General features: G+C 49.8%; 1 protein-coding gene across 2 annotated transcripts in view; it reads left to right on the top strand.

Moving 5' to 3' along the window:
• Nucleotides 1-18,882, top strand: part of RNF220 (ring finger protein 220) — a 233,026-nt gene that overhangs the window by 3,594 nt on the left and 210,550 nt on the right. For both annotated transcript variants that reach the window (XM_004621576.2, XM_004621575.2), the window contains exon 2: nt 3,056-3,797. In XM_004621576.2, coding sequence (XP_004621633.2) covers nt 3,173-3,797 — 625 coding nt within the window. In that variant the 5' untranslated portion in view covers nt 3,056-3,172. The remainder of the gene's footprint in view (nt 1-3,055; nt 3,798-18,882) is intronic.

Genomic DNA, 18,882 nt, shown 5'->3' with positions numbered 1-18,882 from the left:
GCAGCCCAGCCGCGGACCGTCGCAGGCTCCCCAGGCTAGCGTCTTCGTTTCATTTGTCTTGGTGCTGGCACGTTTCACCACGCAATTAGTAATCTCACTAATTATTCAGTGAGCTGGCGTTTTGTAACGGTGTTCCACTTGGGTCGGTGGGTGATTTAACAAACTCTCCACCACACATTCACACACGCGCGCGCACACACACACACACACACACACACACTCATAGAACTGAACTCAACTCATCACGTCAAGGATTTGAAAATTTTAAGACTCAATATTTGTTGGTTCCTCCGTCCAACCTCACTGCCTGCCAGACAATTTATTTAGCTTCGTGGATTGATTTCCCCCCTCCTTGTTTAGTTAATTCAACAAAGACTTTTTGCAATCTGTTTGGAGTTTGTCTGATGCCGTGGAAAAGTAGCTGATGATTTATTTGGTTGCTTTTCGATTTCTGTCTTCAGCCCTTCTTTCTCCTCCTTTCAGCGGGGATGTCAGCTGTTATTACTTCCTATTGATCCCTTTGCAAAGTGAGAAGTGAACTAAAATTAATGTCAATTCCACTGCTCGGATCAATAGCTGGAGTTATTTTAATCTGGATTTGCACGAAGTGCTAAATTAAAAAAAATCAGCATAGAGGCAGAAAAGTAACAGTTACTTACTTTCCTTTTGCCCGGTTCTTTACAGTCGCCCAAATGTTCCATCAAGCTGATTATCTTACAATCCATATTTTTTTAATTAAGAGGGTCAGTTAGTTTTCTTATTTTGGGTTCTGTGTTTAAACCCATGACATTTTGACATTGGGAGTGTATTAACTATAGATTTTCATAATGACTGTGGTCTGCTGAAGCCTCGGCTATACAAGTTGTTAATGTGAGGAGGGGTAAGAAAGAAAAGGGAAAAGGGAAAAGCACTCCCCCATCCCCCACGGAGACCAACGCCCACACGGTGGAGTAAAAGAGATGTGGCCTGGAAAATATTGTTGATTTATTTTCCGCCTAATGAAGTTTCAAATGAATAACCAGGTTTGAGTGATTCACCCTGTTCTGTTGGAGTGTCCGGTGCTGTGGCCAGATTACTAATTTATGAAACTCATTTAACATAATGAGGTGATCTAGGAAGTTAAAAGAGAAAGCAAATCCTCTTGGTAATGGTTATTTGGGGGTGGGGGTCCCACTCCTCCCCTCCTTCCTTCCCCTCACCGGGGTGCATTGTGTGTGCCCTTTTCTCCAGCTTGCCTCCATGATGCTGCTTGTTGATAGACAAGTAGCCATTGCTGTTGGGAAGAGCTGCTTGGAACCCCTGCAACAGCCCTAACCTACCTCAAGAGCGTCCATGTTGGGCAACCATTAATCTGACTTGAAAACAGCCAAGAACAGGATTCCCAGACTTGTCAGACTAACTGGCTGTCTTTGGCAGATCCTTCTCTGCACTGCCACTGCTACAACTTGACAGGAAAGTTATTTAAAATTTGGAAGAGAGAAAAATCCGTTAATGTGAGATACATAATCTGGTAATTTAGCAATGATGTCTATAAGGAAAGATGCCAAATGAGGAAGCAGTCTGATGGTGTGCACTCATCTTCCCAATTAATAACACTCATTGACACGTCTGCTACAGGATGGGAGAAGGAAATACTCTCTTTGCACTGCATTAAGTCTGGAGGATTCATCTACAGTTTAGCCAAGCTTTCTCTGTTTGAGGGAATTACCAAAGCTATGCCAGGTGGGGTTGTTTAAGGGAGGGGGAGATTTTATTTGAGACATGACTCAATTTCAAGGTTATAATTTGTAGCAGATGGTGATTCGGGGGTCACACTTTGAGTTTCATTAAGTTCCTATTTAGTGTATATTTCTGAAGCTAATAAATTCAAGTATTTATCTTATTTATTCTGAATTTTGATAGCTAGTACTCCTCCCCCCTCCTACCAGCTACCCTCCTCCCCTAGCAAAATAAATTTTAAACCAGAATCAATGACCATGAAAAGGCACCACCTTACCAGAAAACCTCATTGGAAAGGAAATTGAAAGAAGTCTTTCCCAAGGCCTCCAGTTTGTTCCAGAGGCCTTTCTCGGACGGACATGGACTCTGACTGGGCCAATAAGCCAAGCAAAATAAGTCAAAAATTTTGTTAACATTTTGCTCTAAATGTTAATAGCAAATTCAAGGCAGTTTACAAATCTACTTAAGAGTGAGTGCATTCGTAACTAAAATTACCCATCCGCTCTTTGCTGCCCTTGTTAGAAAAATCTTCCAGAGAGGATATGCCAAAGGCACCCATTATGGTTTTAAATATTGTCAGAGATGTCAAGCATTTTATTGATGAAGGTTCTATTCCTTTTCAGAAAAGAGAAAGACTGTATGATTAAAGAGGGGTGTGCTTCAAAATTAACATTGCTGTTGTCTCTTTGCAAAACAATCATTTCTGAAAATAGGTCTTAGATGGTACATGAAGATATGCCTGTAGGTGTGTGTCCATGTGTGTGATTTACCCACAGGTCCAGTGTGTACCAACAAATATGCACAGAGTCTTTATGTACTTGTTTTAGGGTTTTTTTTGGTACCAGGGACTCCTTAGAGATAAGATGAAGAAAAGATGTGCCTTTGTGTCAGGGAAGATTGGAGGATACAGGTAGAACCAGGTCTCTGCACATCAGGCCAGCCATGGTTGGCGTATGCAGGTGGGCACCCTGTAGAAAACAAAAGCCCCCTAATCTACTGGTGGCTTGGCCTTCCAAAGCTCATTTGCTCAGGGAATATTGTATTTGGAGGTTTTATGATTTTTTTTCCTTTGCTGGGCTCAGGCGCATTTCACCCGGAACGTGTAGGGACCAAAGTCAGCTACGCGTACATCACAGTAAGTTGTCTATTGATTTTCCTGAATGAAAATGGTCTGATGCTGCTGCCCACTGGCTCCTAAAGCCCGTGGTGTCTCTTGCCCGAGTGTCTGTAAGCCAGAAGGATGGTGTTTCGATCACTTGGGGGTTTCCTTTTCTTTTTTTTTCCCTGCCCTGACTGTCCTCCCTCTTTTCTTTTTTTCTCTTTGCTGTTTCTGCAGGTCATAGAAGGGGATGATCCCCCAGTAATACCTGCTGCCCTGATCCAAGGTGCCCTTTGGCCTCCCTCCCAGGGACCACTGCTTCTTGTGTGACACCGGCCGCAGAAAGACACTCCGATGGACTTACACCGGGCAGCCTTCAAGATGGAGAACTCATCCTACCTCCCTAACCCACTGGCCTCGCCAGCACTGATGGTCCTGGCGTCCACAGCAGAGGCCAGTCGTGATGCATCCATCCCATGCCAGCAGCCACGCCCCTTTGGCGTACCTGTTTCAGTAGACAAGGATGTGCACATCCCATTCACCAATGGTTCCTACACCTTTGCCTCGATGTACCATCGGCAAGGTGGGGTGCCAGGCACTTTTGCCAACCGTGATTTTCCCCCTTCTTTACTGCACCTCCACCCTCAGTTTGCACCCCCCAATCTAGATTGCACCCCCATCAGTATGCTGAATCATAGTGGCGTGGGAGCTTTTCGTCCCTTTGCTTCCACTGAGGACCGGGAGAGCTATCAGTCAGCCTTTACGCCGGCCAAGCGACTTAAGAACTGCCATGACACAGAGTCTCCCCACTTGCGCTTCTCAGATGCTGATGGCAAGGAATATGACTTTGGGACACAGCTGCCATCTAGCTCCCCTGGTTCACTTAAGGTTGATGACACTGGGAAGAAGATTTTTGCTGTCTCGGGCCTCATTTCGGATCGGGAAGCATCATCTAGCCCAGAGGATCGGAATGACAGATGTAAGTACTTGGGTGCCAACCCTCTCCTCCTCCCAGTAAGCCCCGCCTTCCAGGAGTGTTCAACAGGTCCGAGGAGGCTGTTTTCTGCCTCTGAGCGATGGGAAGGGGCAGCCACCTTCTACTGCACAGGGCTGACAGGTCCTTGTCCAGGGCCATCGACAGCCCTTGCTGGAAATGTTGGCCTGAAGGTAGCCAGAGGCAAGTTGCCTCTCACTGCCTTTCTCTCCAGGACACGCTTGACTTAGTCTCTGGGGATTCTGAGGTGAAAGATGGGTGCCATATATGTACTGAAGTGAATGTCATTTCATTAGAAAGTGGAGGGTTCCTAGGGGACTTGGGGTTGCGGGGGGATAGGGGTAGGTCTTGAAGAAACTTCTCCATTCCTCCTCCTCCTCAAGTTTCTTTGATCTTGGTATGATTTTTGAGTGTTTCCCTTGCGCCACATGCAGCAGACTATACATGACTTTATTTTCACAACTCTCAGCCCTTGTCCACATCAGGCTGTTTTTCAGAGGACAAAGGTGTCGTCAATCACCATAAAGCATTTCCCACAGCTGTGTTTTCCTTGCCATCGAAAGGCTAAAAAGCCTGACTTCTCTGGGGATTTAACAGGTTTGCTGGATGCTTCTCCTGGACTCACTTTTAGGACTAGACCTGGTTGACCTGGGTGATTGCCTCATATTTGATGTTCACAACTGTTGTTAAATTCTGTTTATGGAACGGCTTTCTCCTGTTCTCCGAGTGTTGGGCTGGGCTCTTTTGACATTCACTAATTGTTGGAACTAAACCTTTACTTGGAGCTGGTAGATGAGGAGAGCTGAACCCTGCAAGCTTCTCTTCTGATCTAATGAGAAAATAATTATGACTTGAAGCTTTGGGGCTGGGATAGACAGAGCCATGTTCTTCAGGCCTGGTGAGAGTTTATGAAGTGAGGGTGTTTTTTTCCCACCCAACCCTTTGTTCTAAGACCTGATCCCTTTTATTTTCTTAAGGAAACGACATCTGAGGGTTGCTTTCCCCTCTCTATTTTTTTTTTGTGCTCCCGTCCTCTCTATAACCACCCACACGAAGACCATTTTGTTCTCTTCTCTTTATGATGCCGAGGAGAGTAATAGAGACATTGCAGCTCTCTCCCCTGTCGGCACTGCTTCCTCAGGCTGTCTCCTTGAATTAGGCACTGTGTTAACTTTCCTGCGCTAAAAGGCATCTGCCTAAACCCAGCATACCTTTTCAATAAAAGTCATCATAAAATCAACCTGCCTTGTAAATCCATCGCTCTTTGGTTTTGAAATATGTTGTGAGTGTGTCTTTTATGTCAGCGTCTGTAAGCCCGAGACCTCCCCACTGCAGGGAGGAGGCTGCGTGTGACAAGCGCGTTGCCGGGGGCTCTCTCACTTCTGCTCCAACCTCTCCCTCCTTTTCCCTCTGGGTACAGCTGACATGTGTGTTCGGATAGACCAGCAGAATGTGGATGGCCATGCTGTCGATCTGCTTGATTTTATTTGTGTTTTCATTTGTCGGTGTGCATGGGAGCAAAACAGGCTGTAATCAGACCTCTGACTAAAAATGCCCTGGGCTTGGGTGTGACCAGATTCTGCCCCAATTTCCCCCGCCTCATAGGAGTTGAAATGAAATCTCCAGTATACACAAAGTAACTCCTGAAGATTCCCAATCTTTTCTTCACTTCTAACATAGTGCATCTCCCGTTTTCCATCCTTGTAGTCCAAACCTGCCTCAGCATCCCCCCCACCCCCCTCCAGTGGGAGGAAGCTTGTTAGTCAAGTCAGAACTCAGAGATATGGATATCCATCCCCCTCCGAGTGTCAAAGCCATAACTCTTCTGTTTGCCTGGTTTGCATTGTGCGGTGGTGCCATCCCCCCTGGAGATGGATCCCTTGCACAGGAATACGCCTGGGTGGAGAAAAATTAAATGAGTCTGGCTCCCAAAGTGAAATGGAATTCTGACCTTGAAATTAATGAGATTCTGATCAGAAGGGTGGGGAAACTTCTGCATTTCCAATTGTCACGGCACAGATATGGGAGCTCTTTCCCCTCCTAAGAATATTTGTTTGAAATACTCTTCCTTTAGAGAGTACTTGTGTTCCCTCGCTTCTCTTACACAAACATTAAACCTTTAGATGTGTCCATCTGTGTAGGAGGTTTGTACACCCACATTATTACCTAGAGTTGCCTTTGGGACTGATCCTTAACCAGAAGCCAAGCTGCAAAGTGAAGAGGAGGCTGGCGCTGGGCACAACCTGGCACTGAGTGCCTTTCTCCTTGCCTTGCCCAGAGGCCGGTGGCAGCCTTCAGGGGCTCTCCCGAGAGGCATCTGTGCTTCTGCTGTTGAGTTTGGAGGCATACAGGAGAAACGTTCTCTTTCTGTAGAAAGCACGGAAGAGGCACTGTGACAAAGTCTGTAGCAGCTTCCTGGCTCTTGTCATATGCCGACGTGTGCCGGAATATTTATGGTCGGTTTTATGTAAATACATATTTAAGGGCCGTTAGAAGGCCTGATTATTCCCACTAGATGCCTTTCAGGTCCTCCCTACAGAACCGTTTTGAAATAAGTAATATTTCTCTGATAATCGAGTGACAGTATACAAGACAGCTTCCAAGGGGAGAGCTGGGCAGGCAGCTGGGGCAAGGCGGGCAGCGGGGAGGCCAGGAGAAAGAGGAGTGTTCCAGGAACAAGGAACAGCATCCATGGGCCTTTTGCTCAGATGGCCAGAATGAGCCATCTGTATTTTAGCTTTCTGTTCTTGCAACTCAGAGTTAATTTCTGATACGATTGACTTCAGTTTTCAGTTCTCTTCATATAAATAAAAAATTTTTTTTCAGAACATGTAAAAATAGTGTTTCAATGATCTGTAGCAGAAAGACTTCTTAATTACCACTTGGCATTAGTTTTGTTAAAGAGGGGTGTGTGTGTGTGTGTGTGTGTGTGTGAGAGAGAGAGAGAGAGAGAGAGAGAGAGAGAGAGAGAGAGAGAGAGACCTTACTTAGAGCAGAAGTTTTATGACGGAGTTTTAGGTCAGTGAAAAAATCAGTTTTACAATGGAAACACTGAGAGTTTTCACTGTGGCAGCCACCCCCTGCTCACACACTGCCTCCATATGCAGAGCTGTCCACATGTGAGAGCATTTGAGAGCGGGGTCTGCACGCATGGTGCAGTGCACACGTGTTCACTCCTAAAACCTGGGCAGCCTTTCTCTTCTAATGAAATGTGTGGGTATTGTGTGTGTGTGTGTGTATTAGAAAGAATTATAGCTGTCTGGTTTAAAGTCCTGTCTCTTGGAGTAGAGGATTCCAGTTTGCTTGCTCTGCTCATCTGCCTGGAGTGGCAGGTGAAGTAGGTGCTGGGGCCTTAGAGGGGGAAAAAATTGCCAGGATTGACTGACTCACCCTGGAAAAGGGAGAAATGTTTGGTGGGAAGCCCTGCACAGAGGATGCAGCTTCCCACGAAGGGAACTGAGGTAACTCCTGTTTATTGTCAATCCCTGAACTAGTCTCCAAGGCTCCTTGTCCAGGGAAATGAAGCTAAAATTTATGGACCAATTATGAATAGTCCACGTGTGTCTTACATATGAAGTGTCTACAGATATGTTTCCCAGGGCTTTTAAAATAAACATTTCCTCATTAAGGAAACTTTACAACAAAAGGGGAGATAAGTATTGTCTGCTGCTGTACTAGAATGGACACATTTATTATCCCCTCTGGCTCTTAGCATGTGTAGTTCCTGACCCATCTCTTCAGGTCATCCCTGGGTCTAGACGCCTGCCTGCCCGATGACACAGGACTTGGTCATTCTGCCAACTGTAGCTGGTGCTTCTGTGTGCTCATGAGAGGGCCCCGGCCTGCCCTGTGGAGGAGGAACCCACTCTCACCCCATGGATGCACAGCTGCTAACCACAAGCTGTCCTCTCTCTGTGGCCACTGCTGGGACCCTGTTCCCATCTCAGAAGCACTGGAAGTCATTTGGGGCGGCCCCAAACTCTCAATAGGAAGTAGAGTTTTTGGAGTCACAGATGGGACCTGATCAAAGCTCTTCCATAGAAGACCCTGGTCCCATGAATTAGATCAGCTGAGCCTACACAGGCCCTGGACCACCGGAAGGAAGTTGCACAGGGCGGGTGGTTAGGGTGTGTGTTCCCAGGGCGAGGCAGACTCTAGATCCGGGTTTGGAAGAGATTGACTCTCTCGGAGAACGTTTTGGGTAGTGCGTGGGTGACGGGCTCACCTCCCGGGCAGTAGTTGGAGCAGACAGGTGAGCGCCTTACAGGGAACAAATCGTGGAAGGAGGGTCGGGCCGCCCCTCTGCGCCGCCGACTGCTCAGCTCCCGCCCGCTGGAGCTCCCTAGGCCGATGCCTGGGTCCTGCTGCGCCCCTCGTCCCCTCCGCTGCCGGGGGGCGGGGAGGGGGCGCCAGAGCCCCGGTGCCGGGCGCAGTTTTTCTGCCCGTTCACAGCCCCGGAGCCTCCTTTTCAGGCTGCTGGGTTTAATTGTCTTGTTGGGATAAAGAAATGTTTGCACAGCTAAAGTGGGGCCGGGCTGGACGGCGGCGGTCCCTGATGGCCGCAGAGCCATCTGGCCTGGCTCGGCGCGGCTCGGCGCGCCGCCCGCACGCCGGCGGGGCTCGCGCCCGCGCCCGCTCTCCCGCGCTAGCTGCACGCCGCGCCGCTCCGCCCGGCGGCCGCCGCCTCGCACGGCCGGAATGCCTAATCACCATGGTGAGAAAGCGGACCCGCAGCCGTCCTCCCTCCTCGCCGCACCCGCCCTCCGCCAATTGTCATGCAGAAGCGATCCGGGCCGCCGCTTCCCGGCGGCCGCCAGCCAGCCCCGCGCAGCCCCGCGCTTAGGGGGGCTGGTAATTGATCGTTTGGGGGAGGGGGCGCGGAGAGGCGCGAGGACGGCCCGCCGGGAGCGAGGACCGCAGTCCCAAAGGATGCCCCCATGGGCCACCCTGCCGCCCGGCTCCCGGCCGCGGCGCCGGCTCGCCCGTGGCTGCAGGAAGGTCGGGGAGCCGGCTAGCTAGCCGTCGCTCGCTCGGAACGTGGAGGCAGCGGGACCCCGGCGGGCGCGACCCCCCGTGCCACCGCCTCCGCCGCCGCCCCTCCGGGACCCCCGCCCCGCCCCAGCCCGCTACGTCCGCGCCCCCCGAGGAACCGAGCCCGACTCGGTCGGTTTCCTGCAAGACGTCCGAGCCGCAGGGAGAGAGCAGGACGGGGGGAGGGGTGGGGGCAAGGAAGGAGGGAGTGTGATCCGGGAGGGGGGGCGCGCCCACGCCGGCGTCCGGGGACTGGGGGCCCGGCAGGTGGGCGGGTGGCTCAGCGTGTAGGCGAGGGGGCTCCTGCGCGGGTCTATGGGGGGCGGTGCGCGTGTTCAGGAGGGGGTGCAAGTCCCCGGACGCGCGCACCGGGGAGGATGGATGTGCGAACGCGCGCATCTGGATCGCGTTTTTTCTCTCGGCCAGAACTTGGAGGTTCCTTCTGGAGGTTCGAGGTGGTCTGGGCGAGTTGCTTCATATTTCGAAACAAAAACCCTTCCAGGAATGTACCCCAGGTCCCGGGGCGCGCGCAGCAGCAGGATGCCTGGTGTTCGGACGAGGCGAGTGGCCCTGTGCGCTCGTGGAGGCGCGCAGCCAGCACCGCGGGGCTCGGTCAAGTCCGGGCACTTTCTGGAACTCTTCCCACGGGAAGTTTTCCGGGGCTGTCTTCCGGTCAGCGGCCCCAGGTTGATGATCTGGTGGTCCTTTTTTTGTCTGAAAACAAAAAACACACATTGTATCCAAATAACAAAAGTTGCTCTTTCGCTCCCCACCCCCTTTCCTCGTTAGGCAGGGAAGAGGAAACTGAAAAATAGAATTATATTTTTATATTGGTTTTTCTTATTTTTAACCCTTTTTAGTACATCGAGCTGCTTAATTAATACTGGCAGTCTTTGAAATGTAATCTTTGTCAATATTCAGGATCTGGAGGGATAATACATATCAGTAGTTATCACTTTTATCATATTTTAAATCTCTACATATATATGGACAACAACTGGCAAAACCCGTTTTTGGATGTATTCTTATCAATACTTAGAATTTGGGGTCATGCTATACATTATTATAAAATACACATGATTTCAAAACTGAAATAAGAAAAATTTTTTGATTTGAATATTCGCTTTCAGCAGTACTGTGGCCTTGCCCAATGCAACTTCGCCCTCAAAGAGAATGATTGAAGTCTTCAGGATAGCTTTGCTATATATTTAGTAGCTAAGATGCCTTAACATTTTTCAAAGTGCCTGTTAAATTGTATTTGTAATTAAACTGTATTTTCATTCTCTATAGCCTTAACATCTATGCTGCAGTGTGGGAATTTGTAACTATCTCTTTGGGGCAGAGCAAAGAATTTTTTGCAGAACTTTCTTTGTTCCTTCTTTAGATAGTGAGTTGGACTGTATTGGGGCCTATAGAAATGATAGTCTGTGGTATGATTCAGTGGAACTGGTAGATTCTCAGGAAACACAAATAATTCATTCCCATTCAGCCTTATCCAAAGGATCAGATCTATTATGAATTTAGTGTTTTAATCACAATTTATTTTTAGTGTTAATTCATTTTTTAACTTTTGCACTGGTGCCATCCCACTGAAAGCTTCCATAAGTATTACTGGAATTTTAAATAAATTGATGTTGGTGATTATAATCTAAATTTTACTTTACATTTTAACCAGTTTACTATAGAAATCTGTGCTATTCCAAAGGTGTAGTGACATGCGGTAAGAAGGAAAGGAATTATTTCCACCTTGAAGTTTGACGGCAGTAGGTACATGCCCCAAGTGACCCTTCTCAAATATAGACTTACTTTGCTATTTATTTGAGGTACTAAAAATTCTTTCTGAATTAAAGTCATTCAATATGTGCATTTCTTTCCAAAAAAATGTGTTTTTCTTTCCTTTCTAGAAACCTAAATTCAGAGTCTGTCCCTTCCCAAATGTTCCCCCAAACCATTATATCTCCTTGAACAGAACCCACCTGTGCTAATCTGATTCGGGTGTGCTTTTAGCCAGGAAAAAAAATGTCCAACTAAGATCCTAGTAGAAGCTGGAAACAGATAAGTGAAGTGGGGAGTTTGTAGTCACATATAAGCATCTGGCAATTCCAACGTTTGACCGTCAATTTTCTCTGTGGAATGTGTTCTGATTGAAGATGCCGAAGAGGAAATGAAAGTTGTGTTTGGGGGGGTGGTGGGGGGGTCATGGTGATGCATCCAGTACATTCCTTTCAGCAGACATGGAGCTTTAGGACAATCTAGAGCTGTGTGTGAAACCTTTTGGTACAGTCTCAGGAGAAATCAAGCCCAGTAAGCCCAAGTGTGACTCACCAAGTGAGGGTTGTCTTTTGCCACTGAAATTCATTTGCAGGCTGAGACTTATGGCTTTGCATCCATCTTAGAGAGGCAGACAGAGCTGGAGGGAGGGGGCAAAGCTGGCCCTGGAGAGACCTTTGCTTTCTTTTCAGGCAAAGGAGCCCCATCTGGGTGCCAGCTAATCTTATATCGTTCTCATTTGACCCACCTTTTTTGGGAGGAATTGATTTAAACCAAGTTAGTGTGGCCTAGTATGATAAATACCTGATAGAGGACTAAGTGCTGTATTTGCCCCTTTAAGACTCAACTTGAAGGTCTTCCAGATCAAAGGTGGAGGAGACAATATAACAGAGTTGTTATGAATTCAGCCTGGGGAGTAAAATCCTGACCCTTTACTAACTGATTTGCTCTGTGGCCTTGGGCAAATTGCTTAATCCGGGCCTCAGCATTCTCACCTGTAAAGTGGGCCTTATGCAGCCGTAAAGGGTTGTTGTGAAGGACTGAATGCAGATAATGCTGAGATCGGTCCTTCCACATACTGTTTGCTACATAATGAGTTATTTTTTTCGAGGACACTCTGGCGGTAGGAATCCTCATTGTTAGAAGCACTTCTGTGGCCCAATACAGGGTCTTTAACTATCACATGGATGCAGGGGTCTTTTGAACACTCAGGCCTGATGACTGTGGAAGAGTGAGAAAGACTCAGAGCCCTCTTCTGTGATAGCCAGCTGCTTTGCCTGCCTTCATTAGTATCCATCCACCAGCACTAGCCCTGATGGCCCTCTGACCTCTATCTCCCTTTGTTTTGTTTAGAAGCAAGGTAATATTAAAGAAATCAAGTCTCTGAGTCCTGAGACACTTGACTGGGATTAACTCTCTGGGTTGTGACCCAGGTTAGAGAATGTGAATCTTAATATTTCTGATTCTGGACGTTTGTGTTGCCAGGCATTGTTTGAAATAAATGGGCCTATAGAATTTGCACGCAAAGTCCTGGAGGTTCTAGTATGGCCTTAGATTTTAAGTTCTACAAGGACTTTCCCCCTCTTGCCTATGTGAGAGAAATCTGTGAACCTTCCCCCATCTGTGCGTGTCACAGTCCCACAGCATGATGGATTGTCTCTGCTTGGGGGAGGCTTAGGACGGGGCTTGAAGGGGCTTGTAGGTCAGGAGAGAAATACAGCAGCAGGACCGAGCTGGGAGGGCTGCTGGGGAGGGATTAGCCCGGGAAGGGGAGGGCAGGGCTGGGGCGGGGATGGGCCCTTCCTCGGTGTCTGCCTGCATTATTTTAAGAGTAAAAGGGAGCTGTCCATTACCCTGAGCACACAAATAAACGCAGTGTTTTTCTCTTTGTAGAATGCAGGCCCCATGGGGCTTGAGACGAGCAGAGAGGCTGCACATCAGTGGGAGAGGTCGGCAGGAGGAAGGTGGGAAGGACTGGATTAGAGTCTGTTACTGAAATAGGCCTAAATTTAAACAGTCTTTCACTCACATACAGAAGCAGCCCTGTGGCTCCAGACAGCCACTGGAAATCAGTTGTTCAATACTAGGATCGCTATCATGGCTTCATGTAAGAGATGGGGCTAGGGGCCAGAGAGATAGTACAGTGGGTAGGGCACTTGCCTTGCAGCAGCCTGCTTGAGTTTCATCCTCAACACCCCATATGGTCCCCCCCAGTCCCACCAGGAGTGATCCCTGACAGCGGGAGTTAGTCCTGAACACAGCTGGGTGTGCACCCCCACCCCCACCCCCCACTGGGGGGGGAGGGAAGGGAAGGGTCTGCTGGGAGTGAAATATCCCCCAACACTCTCACTGTCTTCTCTCCCCACCCTTTTGCGTACACAGACATGAAGGTGTCTGCGAGGCAGGAAGGGAAATGCTCAACATTCTTCATTTTCAGGTTTTAAAGAAAGGCGGGAAGTCTGGGACTTGGGCCCAAATGCCAAAGCCATAGCTTAGAAGACATTCTAGTGAAGGCAGGAGCACGGTCTGAGAGGTAAAGGCAGCAGAGCAGGCGAGGGTAAGTAATCAGTAGACCTGCAGTTAGGGCCAGGCTTTAGCTTCCTTCCTGAGCAGTAAAATTAAAAAAAAAAAAAAAGTCTTAGAACAACAAAAGTCTGGACTCATGGGCTTCCTTCCTGACAGGCCAACCTGGTGGGGCTTCATTCAGACTGAGCTGCAGTCAGGGCTGATTTACGGGTAAGAGAGTCCAGACAGACGGCCAGCTTAACCCTTTCCTACCCGCAGAGCACCTCCCTGCTCACCGCCCTCCTTTGGCCTGGCCCATCCTACCATGTATAGTTTTTCAGTGTCCTGTTTTTTGTTTTTATGTTTTATTTTTTTATTTTTTTATCCTTCACTATCATTCTCTTCATGAGAAAGCTGAGTGGGTGAGAAGTGGAGTTACCTCTTACCTGTAAAAGGTCTTACCCTTAAGTCTGGTGGAGCTGGCCTTGTGGCCTGTGGCCGGAGGGAGGTAAGGGAACTCTGGGTCTCAGTGGCATTATTCTGACATTGGCACAAAGTATCCACCTTTGATCGTGCAGTCAGTAGGGGATTATCCAGGACGCCTTGTTCCACTTCTACTGTGGAAGGAGAAACACTGCTTTGTTGGGGTGTTCTTGGGTGCCAGGGTGGGTGGAATCATGCAGTGTGCAGGAGACGGCTCCCTCCGTCTTTTTTTGTTTGTTTGTTTGTTTTTTGGGTCACACCCAGTGATGCTCAGGGGTCATTCCTAGCTTTGCACTCAGGAATTACCCCTGGCGGTGCTTGGGGAACCATATGGGATGCTGGAGATCGAACCCGGGTCAGCCGCATGCAAGGCAAACGCCCTACCCGCTGTGCTATCGCTCCAGCCCCTCCCTCCGTCTTGATAGACAGTGGGATATGATCAGTCTGTTGAATCACACAGCAGCCCTCATGGAGAACCCGCCTGGTTCCCTGCTCTGCGCTGGGTGAGCACGAGAGATTTCAGTCCCTGCTACTCTCGCTGGAGCTTATGGTGTCATAAGCCATCGCGGGATGTGATAAAAAGTGCTTTTATAGGGGAATTAAATAAAATGCTGTGGGATTAGAAGCAGGAGCACCTCATCTCGCCCAAGAGTTGGGATGTTTCTGGAGCAAGTGACCTTTGGGCTGATACCTGAACATCAAGAGAGAGTTATCTGGGGCCAGAGCCATAGTCTAGCCTTGCGTGCGGCCCACTTGGGTTTGATCCCCAGCATCCCATCTGATCCCTCTGCGCACACTCAGGAGTAATTCTGTGTGTAGAGCCTGGAGTAACCCCTGAGCATTACTGGGTGTGGCCCAAAACAGAAACAAAAAGGAGTGATCTACTTGAAGGGACTAAATGTTGCCCTTTGCTTTTCCGGGTAAAATACAGCACCAGAGAGCAAAATAAAGAACTGAGAAACTGCCAAGGATTGCTCGTGAGAAAGTGAAAATAGAATTTCTCTCCACCAGGGTTGGAGGCCTCAGATCTCTGCCATGTGCTTATTCAGGTGATCCCAGGACTGTCCATTTGCTACTTCTGAGGCCCTATGGTCTATAGGGTCCTACTTTTACAGTAGCTTTCTTGTGTGTGTGTGTGTTTTTTCTTTTTGAGTCACACCCGGCAATGCACAAGGGTTACTCCTGGCTTTGCACTCAGAAATTACTCCTGGCGGTGCTCGGGGTGGAAGGCTGGGAATTGAACCTGGGTCGGCCACATGCAAGGCAAACGCTCTACCCACTCCAGTCCCTAAAGTAGCTTTCTAAGGAGAAATCCCCAAAGCATGTTCTGATGAAATGTGACTCCTTCCAACCCAGGAGCATCCAGAACGATGCTCTTGCAAGAGCAGGGACCGCCCCCCTGCCGGCATGCAGGGAGTTCCCTCACGGGCCTAAGTCATTTTGCTGAAGTTCATGCTCAGCTCTGCTTGTTGTCCTGCAAGGGGCCTGATAGGCCTCGAGGCCTAGCGGTTCAGTGAAGCCACCTGGCACTCAGGGTTTTTTAAAGGACTTCTTGGCAAAATTTCTTAGGGAGGCTCACGGCTCAGGCTTGACCCTGGTGGGGGCTGTTAGACATGGAACGCCAAGAATATTGAAGAAGAATAAAAGAAGGCAAAAGAAAACGTTCTGGCACAGCCCATGAAATCAGACTAGGCAGTTCCTGTGAGCTGGGCCTTGATGCGCTGCGGTCCTGTTGTGGTTTCCCCTGCCCGGGCCCCTTATCCTTCTGGGCTCTCTGCATTCAAGGCACTTCCTGAGCTCTGGGGTGCAGAGCCCTTGCTCTTTGCAGGGGAGTCGGAGAAGTACTAGATGACCCTTCCTCATCTCAGGCCTTCTGGCTAAGGGGAGTGGTTAGGAGATACCGATGCAAAAGAGTGACCCTCTGTCTGGGCTTGCGGAAGGTGTCATCTACCCCCAGGCTGATGTTCTCCAACTGTGACCCGAGGACTCCTGTTTCCTGAGCACATATGGTTAGTGAAGCAGCAGGGACAGAGAGCGTGAGCCATGATGCAGATTCCCACACAAACTGAAACAGGGCCGGTGGGAAAGTAGCCCTGGGAGTCTGAATACTTAGCACACAGACCTAGGTGGTTTTTGTGTTCTTCAAGGTCTAGGATTCATTCGCCTCAGGTGAGAGTGCTGGATGGAAGCTCTGGTATGGGAGGACGGTGAGCCAGGCTAAGGCCAGTAGAAAGGAGTCTAAGTTTTGGTTTTTGGATTTGGGGAGGTGGGGTGACCCAGTGGGGTGTCAGGGGCAACTCTTGGCTCTGTGCTTAGGAGTCACTTCCAGCCGTGCTCAGGGACCATGCAGTGTTGGGAAATCCAGCTGAGATCAGTCTTGAGCAAAGCAAACCTTACCCCGGTGTTATGTCCAGGCTCACAGAGGAGTCTGGAATTCCTCCTTGCAGTCCGGGAAAGTAAGAGTGTCAACACAGGGTCTCTGCGCAGTACCCCTGTCTGCAACCCCCCTCCTGGCAGAGGCCAGACCTGGCCAGCTCTGCCTCCTGCCCCGGCTTTCCCTTTGCTTCTCCTTGGATTGATTCCCGTCTCCCTTATTGCTGATCAGCTGAGTGTGTGTGCTCAGGCCGCCCCTTCCTTGGTACAATATTGTGATTATGAGGTGGCCCAGTGGAGGGGATCGAGGTGCTTAGCCAGATGTGAGGGGGCCAGTGTGCACTTCAGCGCTCCTTGGGCTCTGGCCAGCGTGGCTTCTCGCTGCCGTTATGCTGCCCAAGGGTTTCTTGCCAGCTCCTTGCTCCTGTCCGCTGCAGCCTTTCAGCAGAACTTCTCATGCTAAAACGCTCATTTGTAAAGAAATCAGGGCGGGAGGGTTCGAGGGATCTCCCAGTGGCAGCATCAGTCACCCTCACTTGGCTTCAAGTTTTAACCCTTCTGGGGGCAGCTTCTGGGGGGTACCAAGATTAGATGCAGCCTTGATGATGCAAGAACCTTCCTAAGGAGGAAGGTTCAAGTGTCCACAGACTCCTGGACAAGAACTGGTGCGCTCAGCAACCTGCTCCTGGGGCTGGAGGGGCTGCCCGCCCTGCCACCTTCTCTCCCTGCATGCCACCAGGGAGCTGGCTCAAAGCACCCCGCCAGGCGGCCAGCATGCACCCGGCCCAGTTGATCTCCGGCACTGTGTGGCTCCCCAGGGTACCACTGGGTGAGACCTGGTGGTTCCTCAGCTTCACGTGGGAGGCCCAAAACACAAGCACCACAAAATACAATTATAAAATCAAGCCCATCACTCGGTGTGGTTATTGTTTGCGTGCTCTGTGGCCTGCTGCTCTCTGCGGGTTAGGCTCTCTCTGTCCCTCGCCCTGCCCCTGGCTCTCTCCGTGCTGCTCCCCCAAGGCACCTGGTCCTGTGAGTAACTGTGGTGAGGAAAAGTGATCCCTGGAGCGCTCTCCTCACTCTCACACTGTGTGATGGAAAGTCATGACTCAAGGCCCTGGGTGCTGCTCCCTGGCCAGGCACAGGGTGGGATGCTGTGGCTCATCTTGTCTAAGTGACACAGCAACTTGCCCTGAACCCAACACCTCACAGACTAAGTAGAAGGTGAGGTGGAACCTTGGCCTTCCTGTCGGCCCTGTTGACCTCCCAAAACTATAGGGGTGTGCTTGGTTCTCTAAGAGCAACCTGGTAAATGCCCTATACACCCCCACCTCCGCCTCCATTATATTCATCCCAAGAACTTCAGTCTAAAGAGCTCAATGATCTTGTGTCGAGGGGGTGCCCTCTTATCTGCCAAGTCAGCCCTGGCTGCCCATTTCCTGCCCAGGTGGCCAGAGACCAAGGTTCAGTGAATTGGTGACTGGAGATTGGCAGGCACTTTCCTCCATCCAGATCTCTGACATCTCTTCAGGAATATGATTTTGCCAGATTCCCAGTGAGAGGAAGTCACCCTCAGCCTTTCTCCTCTACTACTGCAGAGAACTTTAGTTCTTGTTTTCAGGGCCAGGGCTGGGGTCCTTCTTTGCAGAGCAAATTCGGCGAAGGCCTAAGGCCACCAGCTCAGGAGGGGGAGAGGGCCAGTGGCCCTGAGACAGGGCAGATGAGGAGGGCAGGGGCTGGGAGGGTTTGGAAGGACTTGTCTCAGAGGTGAGCGCTTCAGAAGCCAGAGCTGGGCCTGAAGGATTGGAAAGAGCAAGCATTTGAAAACAGCTTTACTTGTGCGGTAAACTTCATTGTGTGATTATTTAATAGACCATTAACAAGCAGATTCATTAACAAGATCTTAATTAACAAGTTCCAGGGTTATTCCTCCCATGTCCCAGGGGGACTGTTCTGCTCTGTAGTCCCAGAGACTTCCTATCCTTAAACTCACCATATCAGATGCAGTGCAGTCCAGTCTTTTTACTGCAGAAAATGCAGGGTAGAGCGCACACCTCCCACAAGATGCCCTCACCCTCTGTGCCTGTCCTGTACCCAACCTGTGAGTCCCAGATGTGTGTCCCAGATGTTCCCCAATAACTCCTTCCAGCCATGGGAGACAGTTCTTGCTGTGAGCGGCAGTTTACCGATGTGGAAATGAGGGCACAGAGAGCATGACAACCTGTCCATTGCCACAAAGGACAGGAGCAGCCGAGGTGGGATTCCTATCGTGAGATCAGGCTTCCGAATGGGGTTCCTCTTCCGACAGAAAGAGGAACCTCTGGGGCAGTGGGGAGAAGGATGAAAACCGCTCTGGGGAAGCCAGGGGTGTGCTTGAGTGACAGGCCCCAAAGGCAGGCACAAATCTGGGCTTCCTCCCCTGGCGCCCCGAGTCTGCTCTTGGCCACACCCCACAACTAAGCATGTGCAACCCGGAGCCATTGCTTCCACAGCTGCAAAGGGAAAGGGAAAAGGAAACTGGGGGCCAGAGAGATAGGACAGCAGGTAGGGTGCTTTCCTTGCACGTTGCTCACCCAGGTTCGATCCCCAGCTCCCCATATGCTCCCCAACCACTGTCAGGAATGATCTCTGAGAGCAGAGCCAGAAGTAAGCCCCGGACACTGCTGGGTATGTCCCCCAAACAAAAACCAACAAGAAAAACAGATTAGATGCTCCTCTCTGTCTCACTGAGATAGTTCTTTGTGAACTTTCTTGTTCCAGTCAAGTGCCCCCCACCAAACTGGTGGGTCCCCACCAGGGCATGGGAGGAAGGTACCCCAAAGGCAGACCTTCCACAGAACATAGGCCCTAAACATCTCCCCCATGCCCCAAGGAGCATGCTTGACAGAGATGGATTTTTATTTTTTAT

This window comes from Sorex araneus, chromosome 5 (genome assembly GCF_027595985.1).
Source record: "Sorex araneus isolate mSorAra2 chromosome 5, mSorAra2.pri, whole genome shotgun sequence".
NCBI lineage: Eukaryota > Metazoa > Chordata > Mammalia > Eulipotyphla > Soricidae > Sorex > Sorex araneus.
The sequence above is the reverse complement of the archived record's forward strand: the minus strand, read 5'-3'. Positions and strand labels throughout refer to the sequence as shown.